This window comes from Cupressus sempervirens, chromosome 11 (genome assembly GCF_028749045.1).
Source record: "Cupressus sempervirens isolate cs-2001-9-10 chromosome 11, ASM2874904v1, whole genome shotgun sequence".
Classification (NCBI taxonomy): Eukaryota; Viridiplantae; Streptophyta; class Pinopsida; order Cupressales; family Cupressaceae; genus Cupressus; species Cupressus sempervirens.
Window position 1 is genome coordinate 739,035,720 of NC_143128.1, and position 15,067 is coordinate 739,050,786.

Sequence of the window (15,067 nt, forward strand, 5' to 3'; positions counted from 1 at the left end):
ATTTTTAGTGTGTGTAAATAACACCCTAACATGTGTTCTAAGTATAAATAGATATTCTATTGAAATTTGAAAAGTCTTAAAAGATGAGATAAAAATTATGCCAATATTTAAAGTATATTTACTATCAGCATAACTATTATACCTCATTTGATACATATGCTAATAAATAAAAACTAATAATTTGATATCAAAAGAAAGAAGAAACAAAAGGACGGACAAAGCCGAAAACAATCTACAACGAATTTAATTTTGGAAAGCAGTGGAAGTCCCAATGAACCCAAAAATTTAACGCCTTTTAGGGGCATATCGGACGATTGTGCCATTCAAATATCTAGACTTCTGAAGGTTCTGGGAGTTATGTTTATTTTTTCGGAGTTTTGGATACACACACGACTGTATAACTAATAACTAATAATATATTTGTCTGCAATCATCTTATCCGATTACATTCTCTCGGCTAGTGGTTTGCAAAAATCCCACTCCGTCGTCAAAAGTATTTTCACAGTCCTTTCCATCCATAGGTGGTCAAAGGAGCAAAACACCACACAAACTAACATTACAGTTGTTGGCACTTGAATTTGATGGCCTTGCAGTCTGCATTTCGGACTTGCCCCTATTTTCCGCACTCTAATTGTTATGATCCACATCCATATGCCACACTAGTTCAAGGCAAAACTAGTTTTTTCCACCCAACGAAGAAACCCGCCAGACTTTCGAGCTTTCATTCTGCCGGTTATCATCATGCTCTTCAATTGGATTTTGTTGGACCCATTATTACCAAAGGTAGATGCAGCCGCATACAAATAAAGTGTATGGCTTGGGACGGGCCTCTTCAATCTGTGAAATTGATAATGCAAGGCAAAAATTTCAAGGTATTATACTAAATAGATAATCAGTACTGTTCTTGGTCTGTTTCTTGGCATTGTAGTTTGTTTGGCTTGTTAAATGTTGTGGTGCCTTGATGGGTGGCAGTTGACAGATGGAGTGAAGGAGCATATAGAGCAGAAGTTGGGCAATGCGATTCACCATTTTGCTGCAATTGTGAAAGAGGTTGATGTTCGTTTGTCTATGCAAGGCGGGGAGGTGGGAAAAGGACCACCAGTCAGACGCTGTGAGGTACCTTAGCTCAGCATTTGATTTTTAAAGAAGATTTCTCTTTGGTTATATACTAAACATTTTGTGAAAGATGTGAAAAACTTATTCGGAACTTATGCGCCTCCGTCTTTCCTCAGTCAATTTGCTAAATACAGAGACTTATTTCTTTCTGTAGCAAATTCATTGTTAAGTTTGTTAGAGGGGGTCTTATGCGAACCACTAAAAAACATCAATAGAAAGTTATGGACCATTGAACTTCTATACGAGATGAGTTTTCCAAATTATTACTCGTAAGAGATGGGTAATCTCATAGGAGATGGATTCTTTAAACTACACCTAATAAAAGACGACCCATCCTCTCTTCAACGGTTTGTAACGAATAACTCATCACTCACAATATTGACCATGGAGATTATCTAGAAATTAGCACGTAGTAGACTCCCTAAAATCCAGGTTACCGCAATTTTTCGGACGAGGGACGGGAAATAGGTTCCCGGGACTTTTTTTTTAAACCAGAGCAGGGGATGACTGGAACTGCTATATATATATATATTTGCAAATATACTCATCAGTTTCACATTCATCACAGCAACATAGTTTAAAACTTTAAAATTATCAATTCCATTCATCAAATAATGATTCATCAATGATCATAACAGTTTAATCGAATCATCATAGAAAATAGCATTATTTTCAATCACCATCTAAGAATACCAATAGTAGGTCTCAGCTTGATAAGGGTTGAACAACTGCGTTCAACCTGCGTTTAACAACTGCATTCAACCTGCGTTTAACAACTGCCTTTCAACTTGTGTTTAAACTTTAAAATCTTTTAACACATGCGCTCTGTGTCAAGACAGTCGTTTGCCTTTGTGTCGGGAATGAGAATGCAAAGTAAATTTAAAACTTTGTTATATAAACAAAGTTATAGACTTAAAGTTTTATAAAATATAAAAACTTTTATTTTAGAATGGCCGGCAAGGAAAAACATTTTTAATGTTTTTGGGGTTAAAATATATTTTTTAATCGGAAACTTTTAGCAATCCCCCAAACGGGTAGGAAATGGAAAGTCAGTCTCTAGGATGGTCGACGAGATTCAAAAACTCGTTGACCGTTTCCCAAGTTCCGGGGACGCATCTCTGGTTTTCTTGGCAAGGTGGGAACGGCTTGGAAAAGTCGCCTGCCATCCCCCCGTCTCGAAACTGTTGCCATTTCCAAAACTTGGGGCTTAGGGGTGGAAACCCGTCCACTAGTAATGTGGCAAAAAATTAACACCAAATCCTTATATATCTATTTTAACCAATGCTCCCACGCTTGGACTCGACTTGAACTTGGCAAGGCTAACTTGACTCGTGACTTACGATTCAACAAAACTTGGCAAAACTTAGCAAAGTGAAAAAAACCCAAGAACTTATAAGATTTTTAAGGATTTAAAACTTGGTCAATGCACCCATTATTGAATAAAGCTTAAAGACACAACAACATCATCAAATAGAAGCTAATTTGATCACAGGCATATAGATTTAAATCAATCACATAAGTACAAATGCAAATTGTAGCTGAAGGAAATATCAAACTTAGATATGTAAAATTATAAATAATATCTCTGACTTGGTGACTGGCCATGACTTGCCATGATTTGCCACTACTTGACTGAGTTCGAGTCCTAGTCGGTGATGCAAGAGCATCTTGGTCTTTGAGCAATCTTGCATCAACTAAAAATATTTCTTGTTTTCTGTACTGGTCTGTTGTTCGTGAAGTAGTCGTTGCTGCTTTTGGTTTCAGGTTGTGCCCAGTTGGCATTTTTCTTGGACTTATCCTTGATCCTTGTCCTAAGTGCACATTCTTTGAGGTTTCATATTCTTCGAGTTCTGTGCCGTTCTTTGCGGTCTTTGTTTCTTGCAGTCTTCATCCAGTGAGGTGTGTTGTTTCCTTTGGCGAAGTTCTGTACGATGACTTGGCATCTTGCACAGTTGGGAGCCGACTCCTAACTCCCATGTGGACCTATCCTGAAGAGCGCGTGATCTTTTATTGTCCTTTGCTTGGGTATTTGTTTACTCTTTCTAGACTGGACGTATAATGTAATTAAATGCTTGACTAGCCGATTTGTGGCTTAGCTGGCTATATAAGAAGCTTGGTTAGATGTAGTCTGGAGCTAGCTTGGAGGCAACTTGGAGTAGAGAAGATAGAAGATGTGAGCTTGGACTTTGATTTTGTAATTTTCATTTGTATGTGGCTGCAACCCAGAAGGCCTCACAATCGAGCATGTTGCTTTCTTTATATGCGGAGTGAAATAATTACACCTATTGATGCTGCATATGGCCTTTGGTTCCTTCTTGTATATTTGATAAAGCTTCCGTTTGTAACTCTGAGCAAGGAGGTTGTTTGTAGGTTTAAGTTGGGTTTATTCCACCTTATTTCTGCCTCTCACTCTACCTTGCGTCAGGTGGTATCAGAGCAGAGTTCTTTCTTGTGGCTTGGATCTTGGAGAACCTTATTGAATTGGTTGTAGGGTGGGAGATCTGAGATTTGATCTATATCTTGCAGAAGGTTACGATCTTGTAAGAACTATTGCCAAGATGTTTCGTGGTAGAGGAGATGTTGATAATGCTATTATGGACATGTTGAGGCAGATTGTAGTGAGACTTGAAGCTGCCGAGACAACCCAGAGAAGAGGTGTACATCTTGAAGATGTTAGTGATGATGAAGCAACACATAATTTGAATCCTGAACCTGAAGTTGAACAAGATGAAGAAAGACTTTTGAGACTTTTGTTTAGGGTGAATGCTAGACCCGCTGTTGAAGTTGCTTGCTATGATGGAAGACTTGAGACTAATGCAGTATTGGATTGGATCTTTGAGATGGACAAATATTTTGAGTATGAAGGCACTCCTGATAGTAAGAAGGTGAAGATGGTAGTAACAAAGTTGAAGGGTCGTGCTTCACTTTGGTGGGATCACTTGCAAACTGAATGACAAAAGAGACGAAAAAGAAAAGATCAAGACATGAGCAAAGATAATTGGAAAGATGAAGAAGAAGTTTCTCTCTGTAGATTACCAAATCAATGTGTTGAAGAATATGCTGAATTTAAGACAAAAAGACATGAGTGTGAAAGAACATACTGAGGAATTTTGCAAGCTGGATATAAGATTTGGACATGTTGATGATGAAGTTGAGAAAGTGGCTGGATACTTGAATGGTTTGAGGACATCAATTCAAGATGAGATCAACTATGTTAAGATGGACAGTGTGGAAGAAGCATATCGGTATGCTTTGAAAAATGAAGAAAGATTGGTGAAGAAACATGATTTCAAAGAAGCAGAGGTAGAACCTTTGAAGAAAGTAGCAGATGTGACAATGCAATGCAAGATAAGGGAAAGACAGAATGGAAAGAAGAACCTGCTAGAAAAAGAGGTAATTACAATAGAGGTAGCTGTACTAGTTACTCTAGGAATAATAATGGTGGAAAAAGAAAGGAAAGATCTTGGTTTAAGGGCACATGTTTCAAATATGGAGAAGAAGGACATAGAGCTTTTGAATGTACTAACTCTGAAAAGAAGATTAGAGGTAGTGAAAGAAACACTGTCTTGTGAAGAAGTTGTTGAAACACCTAATGAACTTGAAAATGGTGAGAACCTAATGCTGAGAAGGAACTTGTGGAATGGAGAAATTAGTGAAGAAACTGTTTTGAGAAGAAGTTTGTTCAAGACTAGATGTAAGATCGCTGGGAAATGTTGCAAAGTATTCATTGATAGTGGCAGTTTTGATAATTTGGCATGTGAGGAGCTGAAAATAAGCTGCAGTTGCAGAGATTGAGACATACTAAACCTTACCATGTTGCTTGGATCTAGAAGGAGCATAATTTACTTGTATGTGAACAATGCCTTGTTAAATTCAAAATTGGGAATTATCAAGATGAAGTCTTGTGTGATATTATGCCTATGGATTGTTGTCATATTCTTTTGGGTAGACCTTGGTAGTATGATAGACAAGCTTTGCATGATGGTAGATTGAATCACTATACTATTTGGGTTGATGGAAAGAAACAAGTATTATTGCCTTTGGTTAAAAGCCTTGAGGAGAATCATTGTAACACAGTTAGAGTATGTTTGGTTGATGGAAAACAATTCACTAAGGATATGAAGAAACAAAATGTTTGTTTTGCTTTGGTTCCTAGAAAGACTGAGAAACAAGATGAACTAGAACATGCACCTGAGATTGAATCTTTGTTGGCAAAGTTTTCAGACATCATTTTTGATAATGTTCTCGATGGTTTACTACCTGTGAGAACTATTGGTCACTATATGGGTTTGATACCTGGAGCTAGTTTGCCTAATAAAGCACCACATAGGCTTACACTTGCTAATGCCGAGTTGAATAGACAAGTGCAAGAATTGCTTGAAGAAGGTCTGATTAGAGAAAGTTTGAGTCCTTGCGTAGTACCTACTATATTGAATGGAGAATGGAGAATGTGCACTGATTTTAAAGCTATAAACAAGATAACAGTGAAGTATAGGTTTCCTTCGCCTAGGATGGACGACATAATGGATAGTTTGAGTAGAGCGAAGTATTTTACCAAGATTGATTTGAAGAATGGCTATCATCAGATCAGTATTAGAGAAGGAGATGAATGGAAAACTACTCTTAAGACTAATGAGGGTTTGTATGAGTGGTTGGTTATGCCTTTTGGTTTAACTAATGCACCTAGTACTTTTATGAGGCTGATGAATTAGTTTTGAAGAAGTTCTTGGGTAACTTTGTGATTGTATATCTTGATGACATTTTGATATTCAGTAAAACCAAAGAGGAACACCTTGAGCATATCAGACTATTGAGTTTTAAGGATCGTTTTTCTGCAAATGTCACAACACTGTCATTGTAATTGGTGTGTTCTAAATGCAGATTTGAAGACTTATAAATATGAGAGGAGAAGACATGTCTCATGAAGAGACATGTCTCTATGGTTAATCATCATTAGATAATAATAATATAACTAAGCATATATATATATATATAATATATATAAATTATATATATAAGAATATATGTATAAATGATGATTTGTCATCAACAATGTATCTCATGATCAAATCAATCCGATTGAAGCTACAAACTTAACACTCCCTCTTAGCTAGGGAGGATTGTCAAAAAACACAATATGCTCTCAAGTATATGAAGAGATATCATCTGAGTATGATATGCTTGGAATGGTATATTTAAGGATATCAACATATATCCATCAACTTAGATGTTATCTTTCAATATAGTAGTAAGTATGTTTCAACAAGAAATATCAATTATATGATATTCATGATACTTATATTCTTTTGGTATGTGCACTGGCACCAAATCCTTGATGCCTACCAAAAGAATATGTGAGTTATCTAATTTCCGGCACTCCGTGACAACAAATTAATGAAGTCAATTAGATAACTAGTAATCAACATGTCATGAACTCTACTATGACAAGTATCATGATCTCTGGTACTTTGGGACAACAAGTTAATGTAGTTCGATTATGATACGTTCATTATCATGACTACTGACACTTCGGGACTAACAGGTCAAGCTATTGATAAGATTGTCACCTTACAATAGCAACCCTCCAAATATATATATATATATATATATATATATATATATATATATATCAATGAAAGAGCATCACCTTCTATGACATAATACACATATGCAAAATAATAACCACCATGAACCAAGTCAGAGGGTGGAACAAGGGCTTTCACCTCAACATCTCTCTCACAAAGAAAAATGCATTATAAGGAATTTCACTTAGAACTTCTTGCTCATAGAGAAGATATCATTCACAAGGGATTTCACTTCAAAATTTTCCCTTTGAACAATGATCCTGGGAAGTCAGGTCTTGTAGTTACTCCCTTAGAGACTCTCTTTACCCAAGGATGCCTGTCGAACTCTCTTTGAATCTGATATTAATCTTTCGACTTTCTGGTGACAAGTCATTACATCCTCATGATGTATCCAGGGGTAGGATCATCAAAATCATGTAGTCACACATGTATTTTTAGACTCCCTCTGAATATCAGTCTTTTGAATTCCTACGATGCCTTTGAAGAAGTGTCATACTCCCTCTTAATGTAGAATGATATTCATAATCTCAATCATCAAAGATATTTGCTTTAAGAGCCTCACTTTATGCAGCCTGATCACAACTTCTTTGAAGCTACTGTCATAAGCTGCCTAATGTACCATTCTTCTTTTCCTGCAAGAGCATCTTCAGATACAAAGGAAAAGATCAAGGAAATTAACTCATAAAGTACTTAATAGAAATGCAAATAATGAAGAGACTATAATGAGTAGATAAATGTAATACTTAAGAATAATAAATACTTATCGGTACATCAACATCCTTGATATTAATTTCTCCAGTGAAGGTTCATCACATCAAAAAATGCCTCCCATGGGGAATGAAACATTGGTTAAGGTAATTATCCACTAATTATCCACCCCCCCACAATGTAAAATTCCCATTCCTTTTATGCATCACTGCTTCTCCATTAATTTCCAGCATATGAAGTTGACTATCGTTTGTTTTAGTAACTACCACAAGATTGCTTTAAACATTGGATCATTACACTGCTTATTCTTGTTGTCTTTTGCTCAAAATATGCTCCCCAATTTGTTAGACTTTATTGTTATCGTACATGACCTGTAGTAGTCAGCCAACCTTTCATATAATTTCTGGTCTCATGCTTTCACATTCATCAACTTAATCTAACATTAGTAATGATTTTCTTTGTTATATTATTGATGTCTTTATGTCTATTCAATAAGATGGCAATAAATGTTGGAAGTACCATATATCTCTCCCAATCCACATTCCCCAAATATGTTTAATTATACTATCATTTTGGTATTGATACTCAACATTATCTTCACTGGATATTTCATAACCGGTCACTGATCTTTCTCATATAATGTTGGTTGTCTTCAGAAATATGCTTCCTATAACTCTTTATTATCTAATGGCTCTTATCAATTTATGCTTAAGAGAATATGGGATTCTTTTGGTACCAATAGATAATATCTGAATAGATGTGTTTCCTTGCTTCTCTAAAAATAGTTGTTACATTCAGGTCTCTATGTGAAACTCCAGGACAGTCTTATTTAGACTCTAAACTCTAGTAAATCACCCAATAAGGATTGTGCAAGTTGATTAAAGTCAAGAATAGTAGCCTTGTCTGATTTATTACTGGAGACTGTACTTAAGAGTTTGATCTTTCGCCTTGTCTGATTTATTACTGGAGACTGTACTTAAAAGCTTGATTTTAGCCTTGTCTGATTTATTAGTGGAGATTGTACTTAAGAGCTTGGTCTTTAATTGCTTATAGCAATTAGATTGCTACTTCTACTTTAATCCTTTACTGAGGTGCAATGATTAACATATGTATAAGATGTGTTCGTTCAACACTTGCAGTTTTTGATGTATCAATAAAAATATAGTTGTTGTCTCAAGAAATGAATTATAATTTTGCAACCGACTAATGCTCAAGGATGGTTTGAGATAATCTGAATAGATTCTGCATAAAATTATGCGCGTTCTCCCCTTCGCAATTGTTCGTTGTGTCTGTATGTATCTGTAAATTTTCCTGCATTTTTATAATCCTCTGATTCTCTATCCCTATTTGTAATGTCCCATTATGACCAGAGGGAATTTTCTATTTAATATCTCCTGATTAATATATTTTGTAATCTCTTGGTTTGATAAATCTATCTTATAATCATCTCTATTCCCCATAGAATTCTATGCTGTAATGATTGACTTGTTGCTTATAGAAACAATATCGATGCTTCTGGAATGGGGTTACTTATCTCCAGTGTTTGGCATCACTTTCATGATAAAATCAATAGAATTGTTTTCTTAAATGGATATATAAATATAACCTGGCAACCTTGTTCTAATGCCATATTTGGTTTATCTTGTTATTTTTTCTGTCGTTGAAATGTTAATAATAACATATTTATCAGTGGTTCACTCTATCTCATCTACCTTTTTGCCAAGTCAAACAGTGGATCGGTTTGTTAATTCTGTCTTATCTGCCCTTCTAATGAGACATGTATCTTACCTGTGTTCTCTGTTAGTGAAGCTTCAAACTGTCTCTCCACCTATGAAATGGCTTTAATCCTTCTGTACATTTCTCCACTATGACTACTGTGGATCTTGCCTTAATTTTTGATTGCCCATGAATATTCTCTATCCTTTGCGTATGATGTAATCTTCCTAAGTCAAGTGTTGCTGAGTCTAGAATTCATTATTATCACTAGTTCAATATATGTGTGTTTGTCCTGGCTCGATATCTTCCTCTAATTTTCTTGTTCAAATATCTATTTTATTTTTTATTTTTTTTTTGTTTTTGGGTTTTCTTCAGTACTTCCAGTTTCATATGTTTATCCATATCATCTGATTATGATTAATGCAATGCATTCCCTTTTTGTCTTCAGACATTGTTATTACTAACCGGGTCAATTAGGAATCGCTCTCTGCATAATCAAATGGAAATTGTAATATTTCAAAACATTAAATGAATAATCCTCCTTTTCTGTGCACTGGATTTCTTTATCTATTTCGATCTGCAAATGTAGTAATCTTTTCTTCTATATGATAAGTATCCTCCAACCATATCTAAACAATTTGCAGTTACTTCATTATATCCACCAATATGGACATAATGGGCATATCTATGCTATTGGTTTTTTTTGAACACTTCTCATTAGTATGGCAACCAGCTCATAATGGTCTTGATTATTACCAGCGTCAAGTCTTCTTATCAAGTCATTTATTCCTTTGAAAGTAATATATTTCATAAATGTCTTACTGCGCCACAATTTAGAGGCTTCCCTTATACTATCACTGGCTACCAATCAGAAGTTTCATTTCCCTTAATATAGTTCCTCCCTTCCTGAGGTATTTTTCCCAGTGCTGTCTTCTTACTCTCTCTTTACATTTGCAGTTTGGCTCTGATACCATGTTGATTTTTAAGAATCGTTTTCTGCAAATGTAACAACACTACCAGTGTAATTGGTGTGTTTCAAATGCAGTTTTGAAGACTTAAATATGGCAGGAGATATGTCTCATGAAGAGACATGTCTCTATGGTTAATCATCTTTACGTAATAATAATATAAATAACCATATATATATAATATATAATATTATATATATTATAATATAATAGATAAATTATATATATAAGAATATATGTATAAATGATGATTTACCATCAACAATGTATCTCATGATTGAATAAATCTAACTGAAGCTACAAACTTAACAAATATTGTAGAGATTGAAGGAGGAGAAATTGCTGATTAACTTGAAGAAATGTTCATTCATGAAGGAAGAGATTGTGTACCTTGGTTTTGTTATTTCAGTTGATGATTTGAAGATGGATCCTGAAAAGGTAAATGCTATTCTTGATTGGCCTGCACTTGAGAATGTTGGAGAAGTTGGATCATTTCATGGATTGACAAGTTTTTATAAGAAGTTTGTTAGAAATTTCAGTTCTGTTTGTAATGCTATGACTGTGACTATGAGAGGAGATAAGAAGAATTTCAAGTGGACACATGGAGCACAAAAGAGTTTTGAAACATTGAAACAAAAGATTGCAAAATTACCTACACTTTGCCTGATTTTAGTAAAGTTTTTCAAGTTGAATGTAATGCTAGTGGAAGTGCTATTAGGGGTGTTTTGAGTCAAAAAGGGAGAACTGTAGCTTTCTTTAGTGAGAAATTGAATGATGCTAAGAGAAAATATTTAGTTTGTGATGAGGAATTCTATGCTATTGTTCCAGCTTTGAAGAAATGGAGACATTATTCGATGCCTAAATATTTTGTGTTTTACTGACCATAAAGCTTTGCAGTATTTGGGAAGTTAGAGCAAGTGGAATCAGAGACATATGAAGTGGGTTGACTACTTGCAAAACTTTTCTTTTTCATTGAAGCACAAGAGTGGACGGTCAAATAAAGTTGCTGATGTCTTGAACCAAAGAAGGAATTTGCTAACTGAGATGAAAGTTGAGGTACTTGGTTTTGATGATTTGAAGTACTTGTATGAAATTGATCCTGATTTCGCAGAACCTTGGAGAGCTTGTAAAGATTAGATAATAAGAGATAAGTGGATTGATTATTTCATTGAGGAAGATATGTTGTTTAAAGGAATTCAATCGTGCATCCTAGATGATCTATGAGAGGTAACATCATGAAAGAGAAGCATAGTGGCAGACTTGCAGGACATTTTGGGATTGATAAGACAATAAAGTTGATTTTTGATAGGTACTTTTGGCCGTAGATTTATAAGGATGTGCAAAGATTGGTTTGAAGTTGCAAAATTTGTCAAACAACAAAAGGAACTAGTTAGAATTTGGGATTGAATTCACCCTTTCCTGTACCTAGTAAACCTTGGGAAAATATCAGAATGGACTTTGTTCTTGGTTTTCCTAGAACTCAGAGAGGTAATGATTCTATTTTTATAGTGGTTGACAAGTTTTCAAAGATGACTCATTTCATATCTTGCAAGAAGACATCTGATGCAGTACATGTGGCTGAATTATTCTTTCAGGAAGTGTTAAGATTGCATAGTTTGCCTAAGACTATTATTTCAGACAGAGATACTAAGTTTATTGGTTATTTTTGGAAGAGACTTTGGAAGAATTTGAATACAGAGTTGAAGTTCAATTCTACATTTCATCTGAAACAGATGGACAAACTGAGGTTGTGAATAGAAGTTTGGGTAACTTGTTGAGATGTTTGGTTGGAGATAAGCCTGCTAATTGGGATTTGATTTCGGCACAAGCAGAGTTCGCATATAACAATTTTATGAATAGGAGCACTAAGGAGACACCTTTTGAGATTGTTACTGGAATGAATCTTAAGAGAACTATTGAATTAAGGGATTTGGATACTAATGTTAAAAGAAGTGCTGAACGTGAGGAATTTGTAGATTTCATGAAGACTTTACATGAAGAAGTGAAAGAGAATTTGGAAAACAGTAATTTGAAATACAACTAGAGAGCAGATAAGAGAGAGTCAAAAATCTTTGGAAGTTGGAGATGAGGTTATGATTCATTTGAAGAAGAAAAAATTTCCAATGGGTACCTACAACAAGTTGAGGATGAAGAAGTTTGTTCCTTGTAATATTCTGAGAAAGTTTGATTGTGGAAATGCTTTTGAATTTGAATTACTAGAAGATATGGATATTTCACCAATATTCAATATTGCAGATATCTTTGAGTATTTTGAATTAGATGATGAATCAACAGACAACCTTGATTATCCTAAGAAGAAGACAAACACCATTGAAAGAATCTTGAATAGTAGAATAAGTAAGAGCACTAGAGGAAAAGACTACATGGAATACCTAGTTCAGTGGACACACAAACCAGTGGAAGATAGTTCTTGGATTACGCAAGTTGAGTTGAATCTTTATGATTCAGGTCAGATTATTAGTAATGCCTGATGTGGACATCAACGCTTTAGTAACCCCAGGTGTCCGATGTAGGAGCATCTTGGGTCTTTGAGCACTCTTGCATCAACCAAAAATATTTCTTGTTTTTTGAACCAATCTATTGTTCGCAAAGTAGCCATTACTGCTTTTGGTTTCAGGTTGTGCGCAATTTGCATCTTTTCTTGGACCTATCCTTGATCCCTATCCTAAGTGTGTGTGTTCTCTAAGGTTTCATATTCTTTGAGTTCTGTGTTGTTCTTTGCGGTCTCCTTTTCCTGCAGTTTTAATCTAGCGAGGCGCATTGTCTCCTTTGGCAAAGTTCTGTACGATGACGTGGCATCTTGTGTAGTTGGGAGCCCACTCCTAACTCCCATGTGGACCTATCCTTAAGAGTGTGCGATCTTTTATTGTCCTTTTCTTGGGTTTTTGTTTACTCTTCCTAGACTGGACCTATAATGTAATTAAATGCTTGACTAGCTGACTTGTGGCTTAGCCAGCTATATAAGACGCTTGGTTAGATGTAGTCCGAAGGTAGGTTGGAAGTAGCTTAGAGTAGAGAAGATAGAAGATGTGAGCTTGGACTTTGATATTGTAATTTTTATTTGTATATGGCCGCAACTTAAGGCCTCACAGTCAGGCATGTTGCTTTCTTTATATGTGAAGTGAAATAATTACATCTATTGATGCTGCATAAGGCCTTTGGTTCCTTGTGTATTTGATAAAGCTTTTGTGTGTAACTCTGAGCAAGGAGGTTTTTGTAGGTTTAAGTTGGGTTTATTCCACCTTATTTATACCCTGTATCCTCCCTTGCGTTAGTCGGAGTCTTGTGACTCATTTGTGGTTGCTCGGCTCTCGACACACTAAGTTTGGGAACTCCGGTTTTAACCCTGTTCTCACACTTCTTGAAAGTTTCCAGACGATTTGAGGTGCTGATTACCCATACAATGTGTTTACTTTAACAATTGTGTTGTCAAGCATCAAATGTTTTACCCATTTGTATTTCCATATCCACATTAAACCTAACATTTATAGGTTAGCTGTAAACTTGGTGTATCGGCGAGCATCAATCTACATAGTACAACACTAAACAAGGTGTTTTCCCCACTTTGAGTGCACCTTACAACAAACTAAGAATATATAGTTTTCATAAAGAACATGGCATTTGTAGTGTAATGATCCCATCTTTTGGCCTTCACGTTCTCCAAAGTCTAAGTGGAGGATAAGAAGAAATTAAATTAATTTCTTATAAAGTCATTCAATTAAAATTAAAAGGTGGCTTTATATTTAATTAATTTAATTAATTATTGTATTACAAAGGAGATGCGTCTAGAGTGTGTATTAATTATTGGAAAGGTGGAAGCCTCTAGAAGCACAATTAATTATTGCAAGAGAGGAGTTTCTAGAGAGTGCATTAATTATTGAAAGGGGGAAGCTTCTAGCACTTGCAATTAATTAATGTTTTAGTTCTTTCTAGAAGGGTGAAGGAATAGGATAAATAGGGGTGAGAGTCTCATTGTTTAGCATGAGATTATTGTATCGGATGATTATGACTTGCATTTGATAAGAGCTCGGATGTGTGAATCACACTCTTTTTTGGCAATAGAGGACGTTCATTCTCTGTTGTAACATTCTAGACGTCATTCCCTTAGGGTTTGGCCTTTGGAATACATCGCTTTGTACTTGATTGCAACATTTTTAGAATTAATATAATTTCAGCAGTTGATTCAGCTTTTGGGCATTCCTGGGTGTCCATTACATGTAGACATACTTATCTTGCTTTGCAGTTCAATCCATAGGACTCTGACCTTGGCGGTTCCTGTCAGCAGACCTATTGGTGTATGATAACCAATTGTGGGAGCAATAGGGATTTTTCTTTTTGACTTAATGTAGGAGGTTGGTCTTGGTAGCTGTTCACCCTAGACCTGTATAGTGTAAACTCTGAAAAAGTATATCAATTTTCACACAAAAATCAACATACCTCCATATGTAAGTTAGCAGCTTTGATCCATTGATTGTAGTTTTTGGACGTAGTCATATCAGATACATCTTTACCCAGTTGTCCAAAAACAGCCACCCGAGAAACTTAAATTGAAACATGTGCATTCATGATGTAATTGGTTGCTTTTACCTCTAGTTGTGAAAAAGGATACTTGGCATCCATTTTTAAAGTACAAACATAATGACTACTAGTGCTTGGCATTACAAATAATGTGTAAAACTTAAGAAAAGGTTGAGTTGGAAGGTGCTCCCTAGTGTCGGCCTTTTCCAAGTTTTCAACATGTTTCATGAGGATAGGTATAAAAGCAAGCCCCACCTCCTTAGTAGAACATTTCAATATCACATCTCTCTTCAGAGAATTCAAATCACACGTCAAATTGAGAAAGCATTCAATCTTCTTCAAGGCAGTGAAGGAGAGATCAAGCATTCAAACATTCAAGATGGCATCCATTATCAAGTTTATGTATTTCCTCCATGAGTGAAGACATCCATGAGC

General features: G+C 35.4%; 1 protein-coding gene across 3 annotated transcripts in view; it reads left to right on the forward strand.

Annotated features, from left to right (window-relative positions):
• The first annotated feature begins 270 nt into the window (after positions 1-270).
• LOC149531752 (30S ribosomal protein) overlaps positions 271-15,067 on the forward strand; it is an 80,125-nt gene continuing 65,328 nt past the window's right edge. Inside the window, exons 1-2 of one of the 3 annotated variants that reach the window (XM_089809473.1) lie at positions 271-872; positions 973-1,116. In XM_089809473.1, the coding sequence (XP_089665599.1) occupies positions 582-872; positions 973-1,116 (435 nt within the window). In that variant the 5' untranslated portion in view covers positions 271-581. The remainder of the gene's footprint in view (positions 873-972; positions 1,117-15,067) is intronic. The other 2 variants (XM_089809474.1, XM_089809475.1) reach the window with 2 other exon arrangements.